Source organism: Aureococcus anophagefferens (assembly GCF_000186865.1).
Source record: "Aureococcus anophagefferens unplaced genomic scaffold AURANscaffold_14, whole genome shotgun sequence".
In the NCBI taxonomy this organism is placed as follows: Eukaryota; class Pelagophyceae; order Pelagomonadales; family Pelagomonadaceae; genus Aureococcus; species Aureococcus anophagefferens.
In genome coordinates this window covers 413647-427805 of record NW_008705574.1, presented here as the reverse complement: position 1 = coordinate 427805, position 14159 = coordinate 413647, and the positions used below count along the sequence as shown (strand labels likewise).

Sequence of the window (14159 nt, the reverse complement as noted above, 5' to 3'; positions counted from 1 at the left end):
GAAGTCGTCGTCGACGCCCGCGAACTCGCCGTCCTCGTCGACGGCGTCGCGCCGGCGCTTCGACGCCGCGGCGGCGTCGCGCTTCTCCCGCGCGGCGACCTTGCCCGCGCGCTGCCGCAGCCGGTCGCGCATCTTCGCCGCGAAGTCCTTCGCGTCCGCGTCGCCGCGGCGCTCCGCGCGCGACGACAGCGCCGCCTTGAGCGCGCCCTCGGCCGGCGCCGGCGCCGCGCCGCCGTCGTCGGAGTCGCTTTCCGAGCTGTCCGACGACTCGGGCGCTCCCGCGCCGCGGACGCCGACGGCTTTGAGCGGCGCCGCGGGCTCCGCGGGCGCGGCGGCCCGGGCCTTGGGCGCCGGCACGACGTCCTGGGCCTCCTGCTCCTCGCCGAAGCTCAGCAGGCCCAGATTCTTCACGGAGGCCGCCTTCTTCGCCGCCTTCCGCGCCGCCTCGGCCTTCTCCTTCGCCTCGCGCTCGCCCTTGGCGAGGTCGCGGGGCACGACGTCGTCGAAGGGGTTGTCGAGCACCTCCACGGTCTTCAGTTCGATGACCTCCGTCGGCCGGTCGCCGTCGCCGATCTCCGCCTCGCCCATGCGCAGCAGGTTGAAGACCGTGTTGCCCGCGACGGTGCCGAAGATCGTGTGCTTGCCGTCGAGCCAGGAGCACGCGTCGAGCGTGAAGAAGAACTGGGCCCGGTTCGTGTCCGGCCGGTTCTCGTTGGCCATGGCCAGCTGGCCCCGGTGGTTGAAGCGGATCCGCGCGTGCGTCTCGTCGCGGAACGGCTTGCCCCAGACGCTGTCGCCGCCCTCGCCCGTGCCCGTCGGGTCGCCGCCCTGGGCCATGAAGCCCGGGATGACGCGGTGGAAGCACGTGCGGTCGTAGTAGCCCTCGAGCGCCAGCTGCACGAAGTTGCGGCAGGCGCGCGGCGCCTCCTTGGACCAGAGCTCCACGTCGATGGCGCCGTACGTCGTGTGGAAGATGACCTTGCCGCGCGTCGGCGGCTCGACGTGGTAGACGCTCGACATGGCTCGTTGGCGCGGCGTAAGCGCGGCGAGCGGCGCGGTCGCGGTCGGTGGGCGCGCGCGCGCAGCGGCCGGCGGGCCCGAGCACGGCGACGAGCAAGGTGTCGAGCAAGGCCCTGTCGACGAGTCAAAATTGAACCAAAGTTGCCGCTAGGTTGCACCCCGAGTTACGCGCTCATCGTCTCGGGTCGCGGCGGCCCCGGCGGGTCGTCCTGGGGGATCGTCGCGAGGAAGTCGGCGAGGCGGAGGAAGTAGTCCTCGTGGGCGATTTCGAGGAGGTTGTTGTGGCCCGCGCCCTCGACCCAGTAGGGCGCGTGGGAGATCTTCGCCCTGTCCGCGAGCATGCGGCCGTGGGCGCAGGGGATCTCCTCGTCGGCCGTGCCGTGGATGACGAAGACGGGCGCGTCGATCTTCGCGACCTCGCGCAGGTTGTTGAAGGGGTCGAGGCACGCGTAGACGTGGACGGGGCTGCACGCGCCGCCGCCCGCGAGCGCGCGGATGCCCGACGCGATGGGGCTGTGGAGCACGACGCCGGCGACGGGCTTGCGCGACGCGAGCCAGCAGGCCGGCCCGGAGCCCACGGACTGGCCGTAGAGCACGACGCGGTCGGGCGCGAAGCCGAGGCGCAGGGCCTCGTCGTAGCCCGCGGCCGCGTCGGCCTCGACGTCGCGCACCGTCGCCGACCCGTCGGCGCCGCCGTAGCCGTTGTACTCCACGGCGAGCACGTGGACCCGGAGCCGCCGGCCGAACGCGGAGTACGTCGGCAGCCTGTGTGCAAATCAACCAGTGAGCTGGGACGTCCCGACCAAACTTTGAAATTCTCTAGCTCGGTCAAATCGACGTCGATTCGGCTGATTTTTGGATGAATCGATTGCTCCCATCGAGTTCTCGAAGCACAGCGGAAATGCTCGTGTCAAAACATTCGACTACGCGCACATTGAAGTCGGGTTGAAGATTTGGTTTCCACACGGTCGGGAGCATCGCGCCGCAGTCCGTCGCGTTCGCGTGCAAGTAGAGCACGCAGAGCGACGCGCCCGGCCGCTCGAAGAAGAAGCAGGGGATGCGCTGCTTGCGCCGCGTGAAGAGCAGCCGGCACGACGGCCGGCCGTGCGCGCCGTCGAGGGTCCGAAACCGCGCGAAGTGCGGGTCGCCGTCGAGCTCGCGGTAGTTGAAGCGCAGCGAGCTCACGCCGGGCTGCGCGACCGTCGGCGGCGCGTCGCCGTCGCCCTTGCCCAGCGCGTAGGTCGGCGGGTCCGGCGGGAAGAACGCGAACTCGGAGACGACGCGGCCGGGGTCGCACCGCTTCCGGCACAAAATGACCGCGAGCGCCGTCGAGATGAGGCAGTTCGTGCAGCAGGGCTGGTCCACGTACTCGCGCGCGCCGCCGTCGTGGTGCTCGCCGGGGCCCACGGGCGCGTGCGCGTTCCCGAGCACGTGCATGGACGTCTCGAGGTCCTCGGCGTTGATCGACGCGTCCTGGACGGCCATCGTCGAGTCGTGACCGACGAGGTGCGCGCGCGGCGCCGACCAGGCGGGGCGGTCCTCCGGCGCCGGCGACGCGGTCTCGTCCGGCGCCGGCCCGGCTCGACGGCGCCCGCCAAGCCGCTGCCACTGGCTGTGGTGAGAGCGTCGTCCCGCGGCCGTCCTCGCGAGCTCGCAAGCCCGACGCAAGCGCTCTCACAAGCGTCGCCACTGTTGCCGGCACGAGGCGTCGTCGCGCGTCGACGGCCCGGTCCCCCGAAGTGCACCCCCCGCGCCCGCAAGACCGTCGCGGCCATCACCACGCCGCTCGCATCGACGCCACCCCGAAAACCGCAAAACCGCCGACGTTATGTCCACGCTCCGCGTGCACGTCGTGAGAGCCCGCTCTCTCGTCGCCAAGGACTGGAGCCTCCTGGCGAGCCGCCGCCGGTCGGACCCCTACGTCGTCGTCGTCGTCGACGGGACCGTCGTCGGAAAAACGGCCGTCGCGCCGAAGAACCTCGATCCCGAGTGGGGCGAGGCGTTCCAGGCCTGGGTCCCCGGGAACGGCGACGCGAACGTCGAGCTGCGGATCGTTGACCGCGACCTCGTCACGGACGACGAGTCCATGGGCGCCGTGAAATTCGCCGTGCCGCGGTCCGGGGCCGCGCCGTTCGCGTGGCGGCCCGTGGCGAAGACCGCCGACTGCAAGAACGCCAAGGGCGACCTCTTCTGCGCCGCCGCCTTCCGCCCCGCCGCGGCGGGGCCGGACGCGGCCTGGACGCTCACGGTCCACGGCGCGAGGCACCTGCCGGCGGCGGACGCGGGCGGGACGTCGGACCCGTTCGCGGTCGTCGAAGTGGAGGACGAGGGCGGGCCGGGCAAGGGCGGCTCGGGCTTCGACGAGGTCGGGCGCACGGCCGTCGCCTGGAAGACGCTGCAGCCGACCTGGGACCACGCCGTCGACTTCGACGCGCCCGCGGGGCTGGCCCCCGGGGCCGGCGACCCCCGGGACCTCGAGCATCTGCTCGCGCGCGGGCCGGCGGCGCGGCTCCGCCTCTACGACAAGGACCGCTACTCGAAGGACGACGCCCTGGGGCAGTGCCTCTTCGCCGTCGGCGCGCTGCCGCGGGACGGGTCCGCGGTCTGGGTGCCCCTCGATCCGCTCGGCCACAGCGCCAAGGGGTTCCCAAAGGGCGCCGCGGTGCGCGTCTCCGCGACGCGCGGGGGAAACGCGCGGCCGCTGTCGATCTGCCTGCTGAGCGCCAACTGCGGCAACGCGCCCCTCGACCCGCTGGACAAGCTCCTGCCGGACGCGCGCGAGGACTGGGACGTCGTCGCCGCCGGGCTGCAGGAATCGACGTTCGGCGGGCTCTTCCAGAAGCACGCGAAGCCGCAGGAGAAGCCGTTCGACGACGACGGCGACGAGAGCGACGCGACGGTCGAGGACGAAGGCTCCGGCCGCGAGGAGCCGCGGGGCGACGGGCCGGCGGACTCGTGGGACCTGCCGCCGTCGCCGACGACGGGGGACGCCGTCGGCGTCCGCCGCGACGTCGCCAAGCGCCTCGCCGAGCTCCTGCCGGGCCACGAGGTCGTCGCCGACGGCCGCCGCGGCGAGATGCGCCTCGTCGTGCTCTGCCGCCGGGCGCTCGCGGGCGGCGTCTCATGCAAGCGCGGCGCGGGCGAGAACACGGGCCTCGGCCACGTCTACCACAACAAGGGGGGCATGGTCTGCGCCTTTGCCCTCAACGGCAAGGGCGCGACGACGCTGGCCTTCTTCAACGCCCACCTCGCCGCGCACGAGGGCAAGGCGCTCCGCCGCGACGCGGACGTCGCCGAGATCCTCGGCGGGTGCCGGTCCAAGCTCGGCGGCGCCTACTCGTCGAAGCTCGACGTCAGCGCCCAGGTCGACTACGCCATGTTCGTCGGCGATCTGAACTACCGCGTCCTGCGCGGGTCCACGGACGCGCTCCGGTCCCCGACCGCGTCGCCCGCGGCGAAGCGAACCGCGGCGACGTTCCGGCCCGCGGACGACGAGCTCAGCGTCGAGATGGCGGCGAAGCGCGTCTTCGTCGGCTGGGCCGCGCCGCCGCCGGCCTTCGCGCCGACCTTCAAGGTCGCCAAGGGCGGCGGGACCTACAACGCGAAGCGCGCGCCGTCGTGGTGCGACCGCGTCCTCGTGCACGAGAGCGCGGCGCTCAAGGGCACGGCGACGGTGGAGACCTTCGACGCCCGCCCGGCCGTCGCGTCGAGCGACCACAAGCCCGTCGCCGCGGTGCTGTCGCTCGCGCCGCCGCCGCGCCGCGCCGCGACGCTCCGCCGCTTCGCGCTCGCGGCCGTCGACCGCGCGGGCGGCGAGAGCGTCGCCGTGCTCGCGCCGGGCGGCGGCAGCGCCGCGTTCCGCCGCGGCCGCGAGCCCCTGGCCTTCGACGCGGCCGTCGCGCCCGGCGCGGTGGTCCACGTCGCGTTCTCGACCGACGACCGGCCCGCCGGCGCCGCGTCCCTATCGCTCGCGGACGTCGCCGCGGCCGTCGACGCGGACGGCGCCTACGCGGTCACCGCGCCCCTCGTCCTCAACGGGCTCCAGGACCGCGGAGACGTCGCGCTCACGTTCGCGGCGGCGTGAGCGCCCGGGCCCGTCGCGCGCGTACGCCGCGCGACGGCGCCTTGAGTACTGTGTAAATACGATGCGAACTTGAAGGCGCCTTACGAGAACCGCTAGCCGACGGCGCGGGCCGCGGCCTTCGGGCTCGCCTTGACGCGCTTCGCGAGGGGCGAGACGACGCAGGGCGCGGACGCGGAGAGCATGGGGTCGTTCTTGAGCCCCACGGGCGCGACGGGCCGGACGAACCTGCCGTGGCGCGACATGCGGAGGCTGCTCTCCGTGGGCCGGTTCGGCGACGTCTGGACGTTCGGCAGCTTCTGGGGCGGCGCGCCGTAGACGTTGTAGGCCGCGAAGGACGAGCTGTAGGCCTTGGAGCGCCGCTTCTTGAGCATGGACACGTACTCGATGACGCGGACCATCGCCGCGGACGCCGCGTTCGCGGCGTCGAGCGCCGCCGCGGTCTTCAGGTTCGTGCGGACGAGCTGGTCGCGCTCGCGCTCGAGCGCCGCGAGCCGCTTCGCGACCTGCGGCGGCGCCTCCGCCGCGTCCTCGCGCACCGCGTCGTCCGCGGGCGGGCCCGGCGGCGCCTGGGCAGGACAAGGGTGATTCAACGTCGCTTCAACGTGAGTGTTCCGCGCGCGCGCGTTCCGAAAAAAACATCCACGCTTCGAGACCGTTCCGAGAGATGATCGCTCGTCCAAGAATTAGCCAAAACGAGTGGAAAACGGCCGGGATATGAGCCTTTGAAGTTGGGAATTTCGCTCTCTTGTCCTGCCCTGGGCGGCGCCTCGGCCTCGGGCACGTCCGCCGCGCCGCCCGCGGCGGCCTCGAGCGCGTCCTTGGCGTCCAGCAGCTCCAGGTAGACGCGGCTCAGCTCCCGGATCTTCAGCCGGAGCTCGGCGTCCTTGGCCTCGAGCTCGCGGTCGAAGGCCGCGCGGTCGGCCCGCGCGCGCCTGTGCCGAATTCAACCGCTGGTTTGGGTGGTCCTGACCAAACTTCGGAATTCTCGAGCTCGGTCACGTCGAAGTCGATTCGGCTGATTTTTGGACGAATCGATTGCTCTCGTCGAGTGCTCGAAGCACGACCGAAGAGCTTGCGTCGAAACTGTCGCGTACGCGCACATTGAAGTCGGGTTGAAGATTTGAATTCCACACGGGCGCGCGCTCGTCCGCGGCCCGCCGCTCGCCGCGCGCGTCGTCGCGGTCGCGCGCGCGGGCCCGGTCGCCGACGTCGAGCGCCACGATGGCCTTGTCCCGCTCGCGCACGGCGCCGTCGAGGCGCCGGTCGATCTCCTCGGCGCGCTGCCTCCAGAAGTCGCGCTCCCGGCGCGCCTCGTCGCGCTCGCCCTCCGCGTGCTCCCGGCGGAGCGCCTCCGTCGCCGCGAGCGCGCTCTCCTGCTGCGCGTGCGCCGCGCGCGCCTCCGCGAGGTCGTGCTCCGCCGTCTCCTTGTCGCGGCGCAGCGCCACCTTCTCGCGCTCCGCGCGCGCGGCGCGGTCCGCGGCGACGGCCGCGACGGCCGCGGAGCTCGCGCGGATCTTGCGGTCCTTGGCCGACGCCAGGGCCTCGTGGGACCGCGCTAAAGCCTCGTAGCGGCCGCTCAGCGTCATGTGGAACTCCTCGAGCAAGGCGTGGCGCGCCTCCGCGTGCTTCGACGCCTCGACGGCCGCGGCGCGCTCCTGGCAGCACCTGGGCAGCACAAGAGTGATTCAACGTCGCTTCAACGTGAGTGTTCCGCGCGCGCGCGTTACAAAAAACACATCCACGCTTCAAGACCGTTCCGAGAGATGATCGCTCGTCCAAAGGTCAGCCGAAACGAGTAGAAAACGGCCGAGAAAGGAGCCTTTGAAGTTGGGAATTTCGCTCTCTTGTCCTGCCCTGGGCAGCACTGCCGGTGGTCGCGCGTCTTCTGCGCGAGCGCCGCCTCCGCGGCCTCGAGCCGCGCGGCGACGGACGCGAGCGCGGCCTCGCCCGGGGCCGGCGCGGGCGCCTCGCAGAGCTCGCAGAGCTCGAAGGACGGCGGCCGCTTCGACGGCGACGGCGCCTCCTCCTCCGCGGACGGCCGCCGCGACGACGGCGGCGGCAGCAGCGGCGCCGGCGGCTCCGGCGGAAGCCCGTCGTCATCGACGACGGCGCGCTTGCAGGGCTCCAGAAGCAGGGGCCCGTCGCCGTCGGCGACCGCGCGCGCGCGGGGCTCCGCGGCCGGCGGCGCCGCCTCCTCCGGGGCCGCGGCCTCGGCGGCGTCCGCGCGCTGCTGGCGGCCGCGCGTGCGCGCCTGGAGCTTGGCCGCGGCGGCGTCGAGGTCCGCGTCGTCCGCCGGCTCCGGCGCCGGCTCGAGGGCCTCCCCCTCCTCCGGGGCCGCGGCCTCGGCGGCGTCCGCGCGCTGCTGGCGGCCGCGCGTGCGCGCCTGGAGCTTGGCCGCGGCGGCGTCGAGGTCCGCGTCGTCCGCCGGCTCCGGCGCCGGCTCGAGGGCCTCCCCCTCCTCCGGGGCCGCGGCCTCGGCGGCGTCCGCGCGCTGCTGGCGGCCGCGCGTGCGCGCCTGGAGCTTGGCCGCGGCGGCGTCGAGGTCCGCGTCGTCCGCCGGCTCCGGCGCCGGCTCGAGGGTCTCCCGCGTCCGCGCGACGGGCTCCGGCGAGTGCGGGATCCCCTCCTCCTCGGAATCGTCGTACTTGGCGCGCGTGTGGTGCTTCGATTTCATCGGCACCTGCGTCTCCTCCGGGGCCTCGGCGCGCTGCTGGCGGCCGCGCATGCGCGCTTGCAGCTTCGCCACGGCCGCGTCGGGGTCCGCGTCGTCCGCGGGCGCCTCGTCCGCCTCCTCGGCCGCCGCGGGCACCTCGCTCGTCCGCCCGAGCGCGGCCGGGTCCTCGGCCGGCGCCGGCGGGGGCGCGACGGCGGCGTCGCCGCGCTCCCGGCGCCCCCGGATGCGCGCCTGGAGCTTCGCGGCCGCCGCGTCGAGGTCCGCGTCGTCGTCGTCGACGGCCGCTCCCCCGCCGCAGAGCGGCTCCTGCTCCTCGGGCTCCGCCGGCGACGGCCGCGCGGCGCCGGGCCCGCCCACGGCGCCCGCGCCCGCGCAGGCGACGGCCTCGACGACGAGGGCTGCCTCCTCGGCGCTCGCGCCCGCGCCGACGACGGCCGCGAGGGGCGCCGCGGCCTCGGCCGCCTTCCCCGCGGCGGCCTCCATCTCGACCAAAGCGGCGTGCGCGGGCGCGGGCGCCGCGCGCGTCGCCGCCGCCGCCGCGGCGGCGTCCTCGAGGATGTGCGCCGCCGTCGCGCGGCCGAGGAAGTGGTGCTCGTGCCCGTGGAAGAGCCCCGCGGCCGCGGGCGCGGGCGTCGCGTGGACCAGCAAACAGTTGCCCGCCGTGGCCACGGAGCCGTCGTCGCGGTCCAGCGACCCGGCGAGGGACTGGGTCTGCGAGTTGTTCGCGGACCGCGCGCGCGCGGCGAAGGCGACGTCGTGGAGCAGGCGCCGCACGCGCGCGGAGATCCACCTGCGCGGACATCAACCGGTGAGCCGGGACGTCCCGACCAAACTTTGGAATTCTCTCGCTCAAATCGACGTCGATTCGGCTCATGTTTGGACGGATCGATGGCTCTCGTCGAGTGCTCGACGCACAATAGAAAGCCTCGCGTCGAAGCGGTCGCATGCGCGCCCATCGACGTCGGGTCGAAGGTTCGAGTTCCGCGCGGAGACGCGCGTCGCGGCCTCCGTCTCCGCGCCAACGTCCGCGGGCAGCCGCGCGAGGAGCGTGGCCACGGGGATGTCCGCGAGGTCGTCGCCGTCGCCGCTTTCCCAGGCCCGGAGCACGGCCGCGAGCTGGCCGTCGGACCGCGACCCGCGGCGCCGCGGGACCGCGAGCGCGCTCCGCAGCGCGGCCGTCGCGGCCGCGGGCCGCCCCCGGAGCCGCTCGGCCTTGGCCAGGCGGTACCAGAGGGCCCGCGTCGCCCGGCCCGGGTCCCGCCGCAGCGCCTCGGCGTAGAGATCCGCCGCGAGGTGGTCCAGCCCCGCGAAGGCGCACTTGTCGCCGACGTCGCGCCACGTCCGCGCGTCCCGCGCCCAGGCCTCCGCGTCGCCGTCGGGCGCGGACACGCGGCCCAGCTTCTTCCAGAGGCTCCGCGCCGTGCGGCCCGCCGTGAGGCCCGCGGGGCTCGCGCCGTCCGCGAGGCCCCAGGCCTCGTAGGCCCGCGCCAGCAGGAAGAGTAGGTCGCTTTTGCCGAAGAGGCGGCCCGCGGCCTCCGACGCGTCCTCGACGACGAGGCGGTAGTAGAGCGTCACGGCCCGCGCGTACTCGCCAAAGGCGTGCTGGTAGAGCATGGCCACGCTCAGCACGCTGAGCTGGCGGTGGTGGCCCGGCCGGTCCTCGCGGTCCAAGACGACGCCGAGCGTCGCGGCGGCCTCCGCGTGCTTGCCCACGAGCTGCTGGACGCGCACGCGCTCGATGAGGGCGAGCGTCGGGATGCTCTCGTCGTCCGCCGCGTCCCAGGACGCGTCGGACGCGTGCAGCAGCGACAGCGGGCCCCGCGGCCCGAGCGCAGCCCAGGCGCGGTAGCACGCGACCGCGACGAGGCTCCGGTCCACGGCGACGCCCGGCGCGTCCCGGGCGCGGCCGAGCAGCGCCGCGGCGACGCGCTGGACGACGTGGCGGTCGCCGCAGCGCGCCCCGGCCCGCCGGTGCAGGGCGAGGCCCAGCTCGTAGCCGAAGCGGTTCACGAGGGGCGCGTCGCCGCAGGCGATGGCCGCCTCGAGGTCCCGCCGCAGCTCGAACTCCTCGTGGCGCATGCGGGCCAGGGGGCTCAGGTGCACCTCGCCGACCACGCTCGCGTCCGCGCCCGCCGTCGCGGCCATAATGACAAGGAGAGCGCGTTTTGCAAGGACAGTTTCAGCGTCGCGAGGATGAAGGATTTGTATAGCAGTCAATGGTGCCATCAGCTTAGGGCCCCTGGGCTGAATCCCCCCCTGCCCGGTAAGAGTGACGTGGCGGCGAGGTACAAACGAGCGGAGGGGGGTCGCGCTGGCGCGGGGTCGGCGCGCGCGAGGCCGGGGCGACCTCGCGCGCGCGTCATGGGCGCGCGCGTCCCCCCGCCCTCATCGTGGTCGCCTAGAGGGCCGCCGCTGGCGGCATGGGCTGGGGGTCCTGGCCGCAGTTGCACGTCGTCATGAAGCAGTCGTTGAAGCAGTGCGTGTTCATGGGACCCGCGTGGAGCGACCCGTACCAGCCCTTCCAGCGGTTGTCCGCGGCCTCGAGGTTCTTCTCGAAGTCGGCGTAAAAGGACTCGGCGGGCCCCGCGTCCTTGTTGGAGATGATGCCCGTGCCGTTGACGAAGCGCGTGTGCTCGCCCGGGCTGCCCGGCGGTCCCAGGTACTCCTTCGCCCAGGGCCAGTCGCCGCCGGTCTCCGTGGCGATCCCCTACAAAGGACGGATTTCAGCGGCGAAAGCACTTCTCGTCGCTCGACGCTGGATGAGACCCAGCCTCAGAAGCCGCCCCAGCGCGGCGCGTAGGTCCAGGGGTCGGCGACGAAGGCCGCCTTGTTCGCCTCGCTCGAGAACCAGAACTCGGAGACGAAGCGGTCGACGCCGTTGTCCTGGCTCGTGAGGTTGTAGGCGATGGACGCCTTGCCCATGACGCCCGTGACGCCGGCGCCGGGCTTGAACGACACCATGTCGTAGCCCTCGAGCACCGGGGCCGCGGACACGGCCGTGGCCAGGGTCGCCGCGCGCGCGAGGCGCCGCCGGGACGACGGCATTGGTGCTTTCTGGGGCAGCCTCGGATCAGAAGGGTGTAATAAAACTTGGGTGAATACTTGCTTGAACCCCCACCCCAAAAGCTCGATCTCGCCGAGCTTGCAGCAGAGCATGGCGCCGTGCAAGCTCATCATCGCGGCCCTGTGCGCGTCCCTCGTCGGCGCCTTCGCGCCGCCGCGCGCCGCGCCGGCCCGCTCCCTCGCGCGACGGGATCTCTTCGGCGGCGGCGGCAAGAAGGAGGGCGGCGGCGCGCTGAGCAACGTCGCCGGCGTCATGGACCAGTTCAAGAAGGCGCAGGAAATCGCGAAGAAGAGCGCGGAGCTCCAGAAGGAGCTCGGCGCCGCCGAGTTCGAGGGCGCGAACGCCGACGGCACCGTCACGTTCAAGATGAACGGCCAGCAGCAGGCGACGGCCTGCGCCGCTCCCGGCTTCGACGGCATGGACGCCGAGGCGCTCTCCAAGGGCTACACCGACGCCATGATGGACGCCCAGGCCAAGTCCATCGCCGCCATGAACGAGAAGATGTCCGAGCTCTACGCGTCCATCGGCCTCGGCGGCGGCATGTAGGCGCGGCCTAAGCGAAGGCGCCGGTACGAGTGTCGTCCGCGGGGGGGAGGCGCCGGTACGAGTCGTACGCGGGGGACGAGTTATCTCTTAGAGGGAACCCGTGGCGGGGCCGCGCGTCCGTCGGGGACGGGGCCGCGAGGCGCGCCTAGGCGACGACGGCGACCTGCTCGGGGCCCGTCTTCTCCGGGAGCTCGACCTCCTTCGGGGGCAGGAGCGCGCCCGTCTCCTCGTCCGCCTGGTCGGCGCCCTTCTCGAGGAGGGCCTGGATGGGGTCCTGCCACGTGAGGATGTTGTTCTTCACGAGCGCGTAGGTGACGATGACGAAGAGGCCGAAGGGGATGAAGCCCCAGTGGTAGTGGTCCCAGTTCTTGTGGTAGGCCTTGAGGAGGGGCGCGACGGTGAGCGACACCATGGACATGAGCTTGATGAGGATGTTGAGCGCGGGGCCCGACGTGTCCTTGAACGGGTCGCCGACGGTGTCGCCGACGACGCAGGCGTCGTAGTGGGCTTTCTTCGCCGGGAACTTGTGGGAGCCGTCGGCGTTCTTCTTCTTCGACAGGCCCTTGGTGCCGTCCTTCTCGCAGAACTTCTTCGAGTTGTCCCACGCGCCGCCCGCGTTCGACATCATGATCGCGACCATGGCGCCGGAGCAGATCGCGCCGGAGAGCATGCCCACGAGGCAGGCCGGGCCGACGAGGAAGCCGACGAAGAGGGGCGCGAGGATCGCGTAGGCGCCCGGCGCGACCATCTCGCGCACGGACGACCGCGTCGAGATCTCGACGCACTTGTTGCTGTCGGGCGCGACGTCCATCTCCGGCGGGATCTTCTCGCCGTTCGACGCCATCATGATGCAGTCGCGGAGCGTCGTCTTGCCGTCGGCGGCGACGAGGTCCGGCCGGTTGTGGAACTGGTCGCGGACCTCGCAGATGATCTCCGCGGCCGCCTTGCCGACGGAGATCATCGTCAGCGCGGCGAACATGTAGGGCAGCATGGCCCCGAAGAGCGCGCCGGAGAGCACGTAGGGGTCCGTCACCGCGAGCTGGGCGTCGTCCAAACCCGCCTGGTTCTTGAAGGCCGCGAGGAGCGACAGCGACGTGAGCACCGCGGAGCCGATCGCGAAGCCCTTGCCCGTCGCGGCCGTCGTGTTGCCGAGCGCGTCGAGCGAGTCCGTGATCTGGCGCACGCTGTCGGGGATCGCCGGGTCCATCTCCGCGAGGCCGCCCGCGTTGTCCGCCACGGGGCCGTACGCGTCCGTCGCGAGCGTGATGCCGAGCGTCGCGAGCATGCCGACGGCGGCGATCGCGATGCCGTACTCGCCCTTGATGGCCGCGCAGCCCAGGATCGCCGCGACCAGCACAAAAATCGTCGGCACGCAGGAGAGCATGCCCACGCCCAGGCCCTGGATGACCACCGTCGCCGGGCCCGTGGACCCGCGCGCCTTGATCGACTGGACCGGCGCGAAGTCGAAGGACGTGAAGTACTCCGTGAGCTTGCCGATGACGACGCCCGTCGCCAGGCCGATGATGACGCAGAGGTAGGACCCCCACAGCCCGCCGAGGTAGTGGCAGCACGCCGCCGCGAGGCCGAGGAACGTCGCGCCCGCGAGGAACGTGCCCTTCTCGAGCGCCCACATGAGCGCGCCTAGATTCGAGTTCCAGCCCTCGCCCTTCTCCTTCGTCGACACGGCGAAGGTGCCGATGAGCGACGCGAGCACGCCCGCGCCGGCGAGCCAGAAGGGCAGCGCGACCTCGCAGTCGCGCGGCGCGAGCGTCGCGGCCGCGATGATCGAGCCGACGTAGGATTCGAAGAGGTCCGCGCCCATGCCCGCGACGTCGCCGACGTTGTCGCCGACGTTGTCCGCGATGACGGCGGGGTTGTGCGGGTCGTCCTCGTCGATGCCCGCCTCGACCTTGCCCACGAGGTCCGCGCCGACGTCCGCGGCCTTGGTGTAGATGCCGCCGGCGACGCGCGCGAAGAGCGCGATGCTCGACGCGCCGAAGCCGAAGCCCGCGAGCACCTGGAGCGCCTCGGCCTTGGAGTAGTTGACGGCGACGACGAGGAACGCCGACCCGACGCCCAGCAGCCCCAGGCCGACGACGACGAAGCCCATGACCGCGCCGGCCGTGAACGCGACGCGCAAGCCGTCGTTGAGCGTGCCCGTGCCCGTGACCTCGCCCGTCTTGGCGTCGACGACCTCCTTGCCCGCGCAGGCCGCCGTCGTGCGCGTGTTGCCGTCCGTGGCGACCATCATGCCGAGCCAGCCCGCGGACGCGGACAGCGCCGCGCCCAGGAAGAACGCGAACGCCGTGCGCACGCCGTCGGACTTGGTCGTCTGCTCCTCGATGGTGAAGAGGAGGAGGAGGATGAGGCCGAGGACGACGACGAAGACGAAGAGCCACTTGTACTCCTCGACGAGGAAGGCCTTGGCGCCGGCCTTGACCATCGCGCCGTACTTGTCGACGAGCGGCCGGCCGACGCCCGCGCCCGTGGGGTTGGCCATGAGGCGCTTGTAGAGCACCATGGTAAACATGAGCGCGATGGCCCTGGGGAGGGTGGGTTGTGTCGGAGGTTTCGCGGAACGCGGGTCGGGGCAGCCCGGAAACGGCGAGGGCGGGTGCTGGGGTGGGCTGGCCGGGATCTTGGGAGGGGAGGTGCGCGCGCGCGGGACGGCCGACGCACCCGCCGACGAGCGCCGGGAACACGACCTCGTGCACGCCCATCTTATCCGCGTAGTCGGACCCCATCGCGAGTGTTCGGGACTGACGATGACA

General features: G+C 72.8%; 3 protein-coding genes across 3 annotated transcripts; all 3 read right to left on the bottom strand.

Annotated features, from left to right (window-relative positions):
- Positions 1-360: 360 nt before the first annotated feature.
- AURANDRAFT_28837 (hypothetical protein) lies at positions 361-1020 on the bottom strand (the record flags this gene model as incomplete). The annotated part of the gene is made up of 1 exon (XM_009040209.1): positions 361-1020. A coding segment is annotated over one exon (660 nt), but the record flags the coding sequence as incomplete, so codon positions are not given.
- Positions 1021-1184: 164 nt separating this feature from the next.
- AURANDRAFT_28859 (hypothetical protein) lies at positions 1185-1757 on the bottom strand (the record flags this gene model as incomplete). Its single annotated transcript, XM_009040208.1, has 1 exon — positions 1185-1757. A coding segment is annotated over one exon (573 nt), but the record flags the coding sequence as incomplete, so codon positions are not given.
- A 9776-nt stretch (positions 1758-11533) lies between these two features.
- VPP3 (putative proton translocating inorganic pyrophosphatase) lies at positions 11534-13925 on the bottom strand (the record flags this gene model as incomplete). The annotated part of the gene is made up of 1 exon (XM_009040207.1): positions 11534-13888. The coding sequence occupies one exon, from the start codon at positions 13886-13888 to the stop codon at positions 11534-11536; it is 2355 nt and encodes a 784-aa protein (XP_009038455.1).
- Positions 13926-14159: the final 234 nt, after the last annotated feature.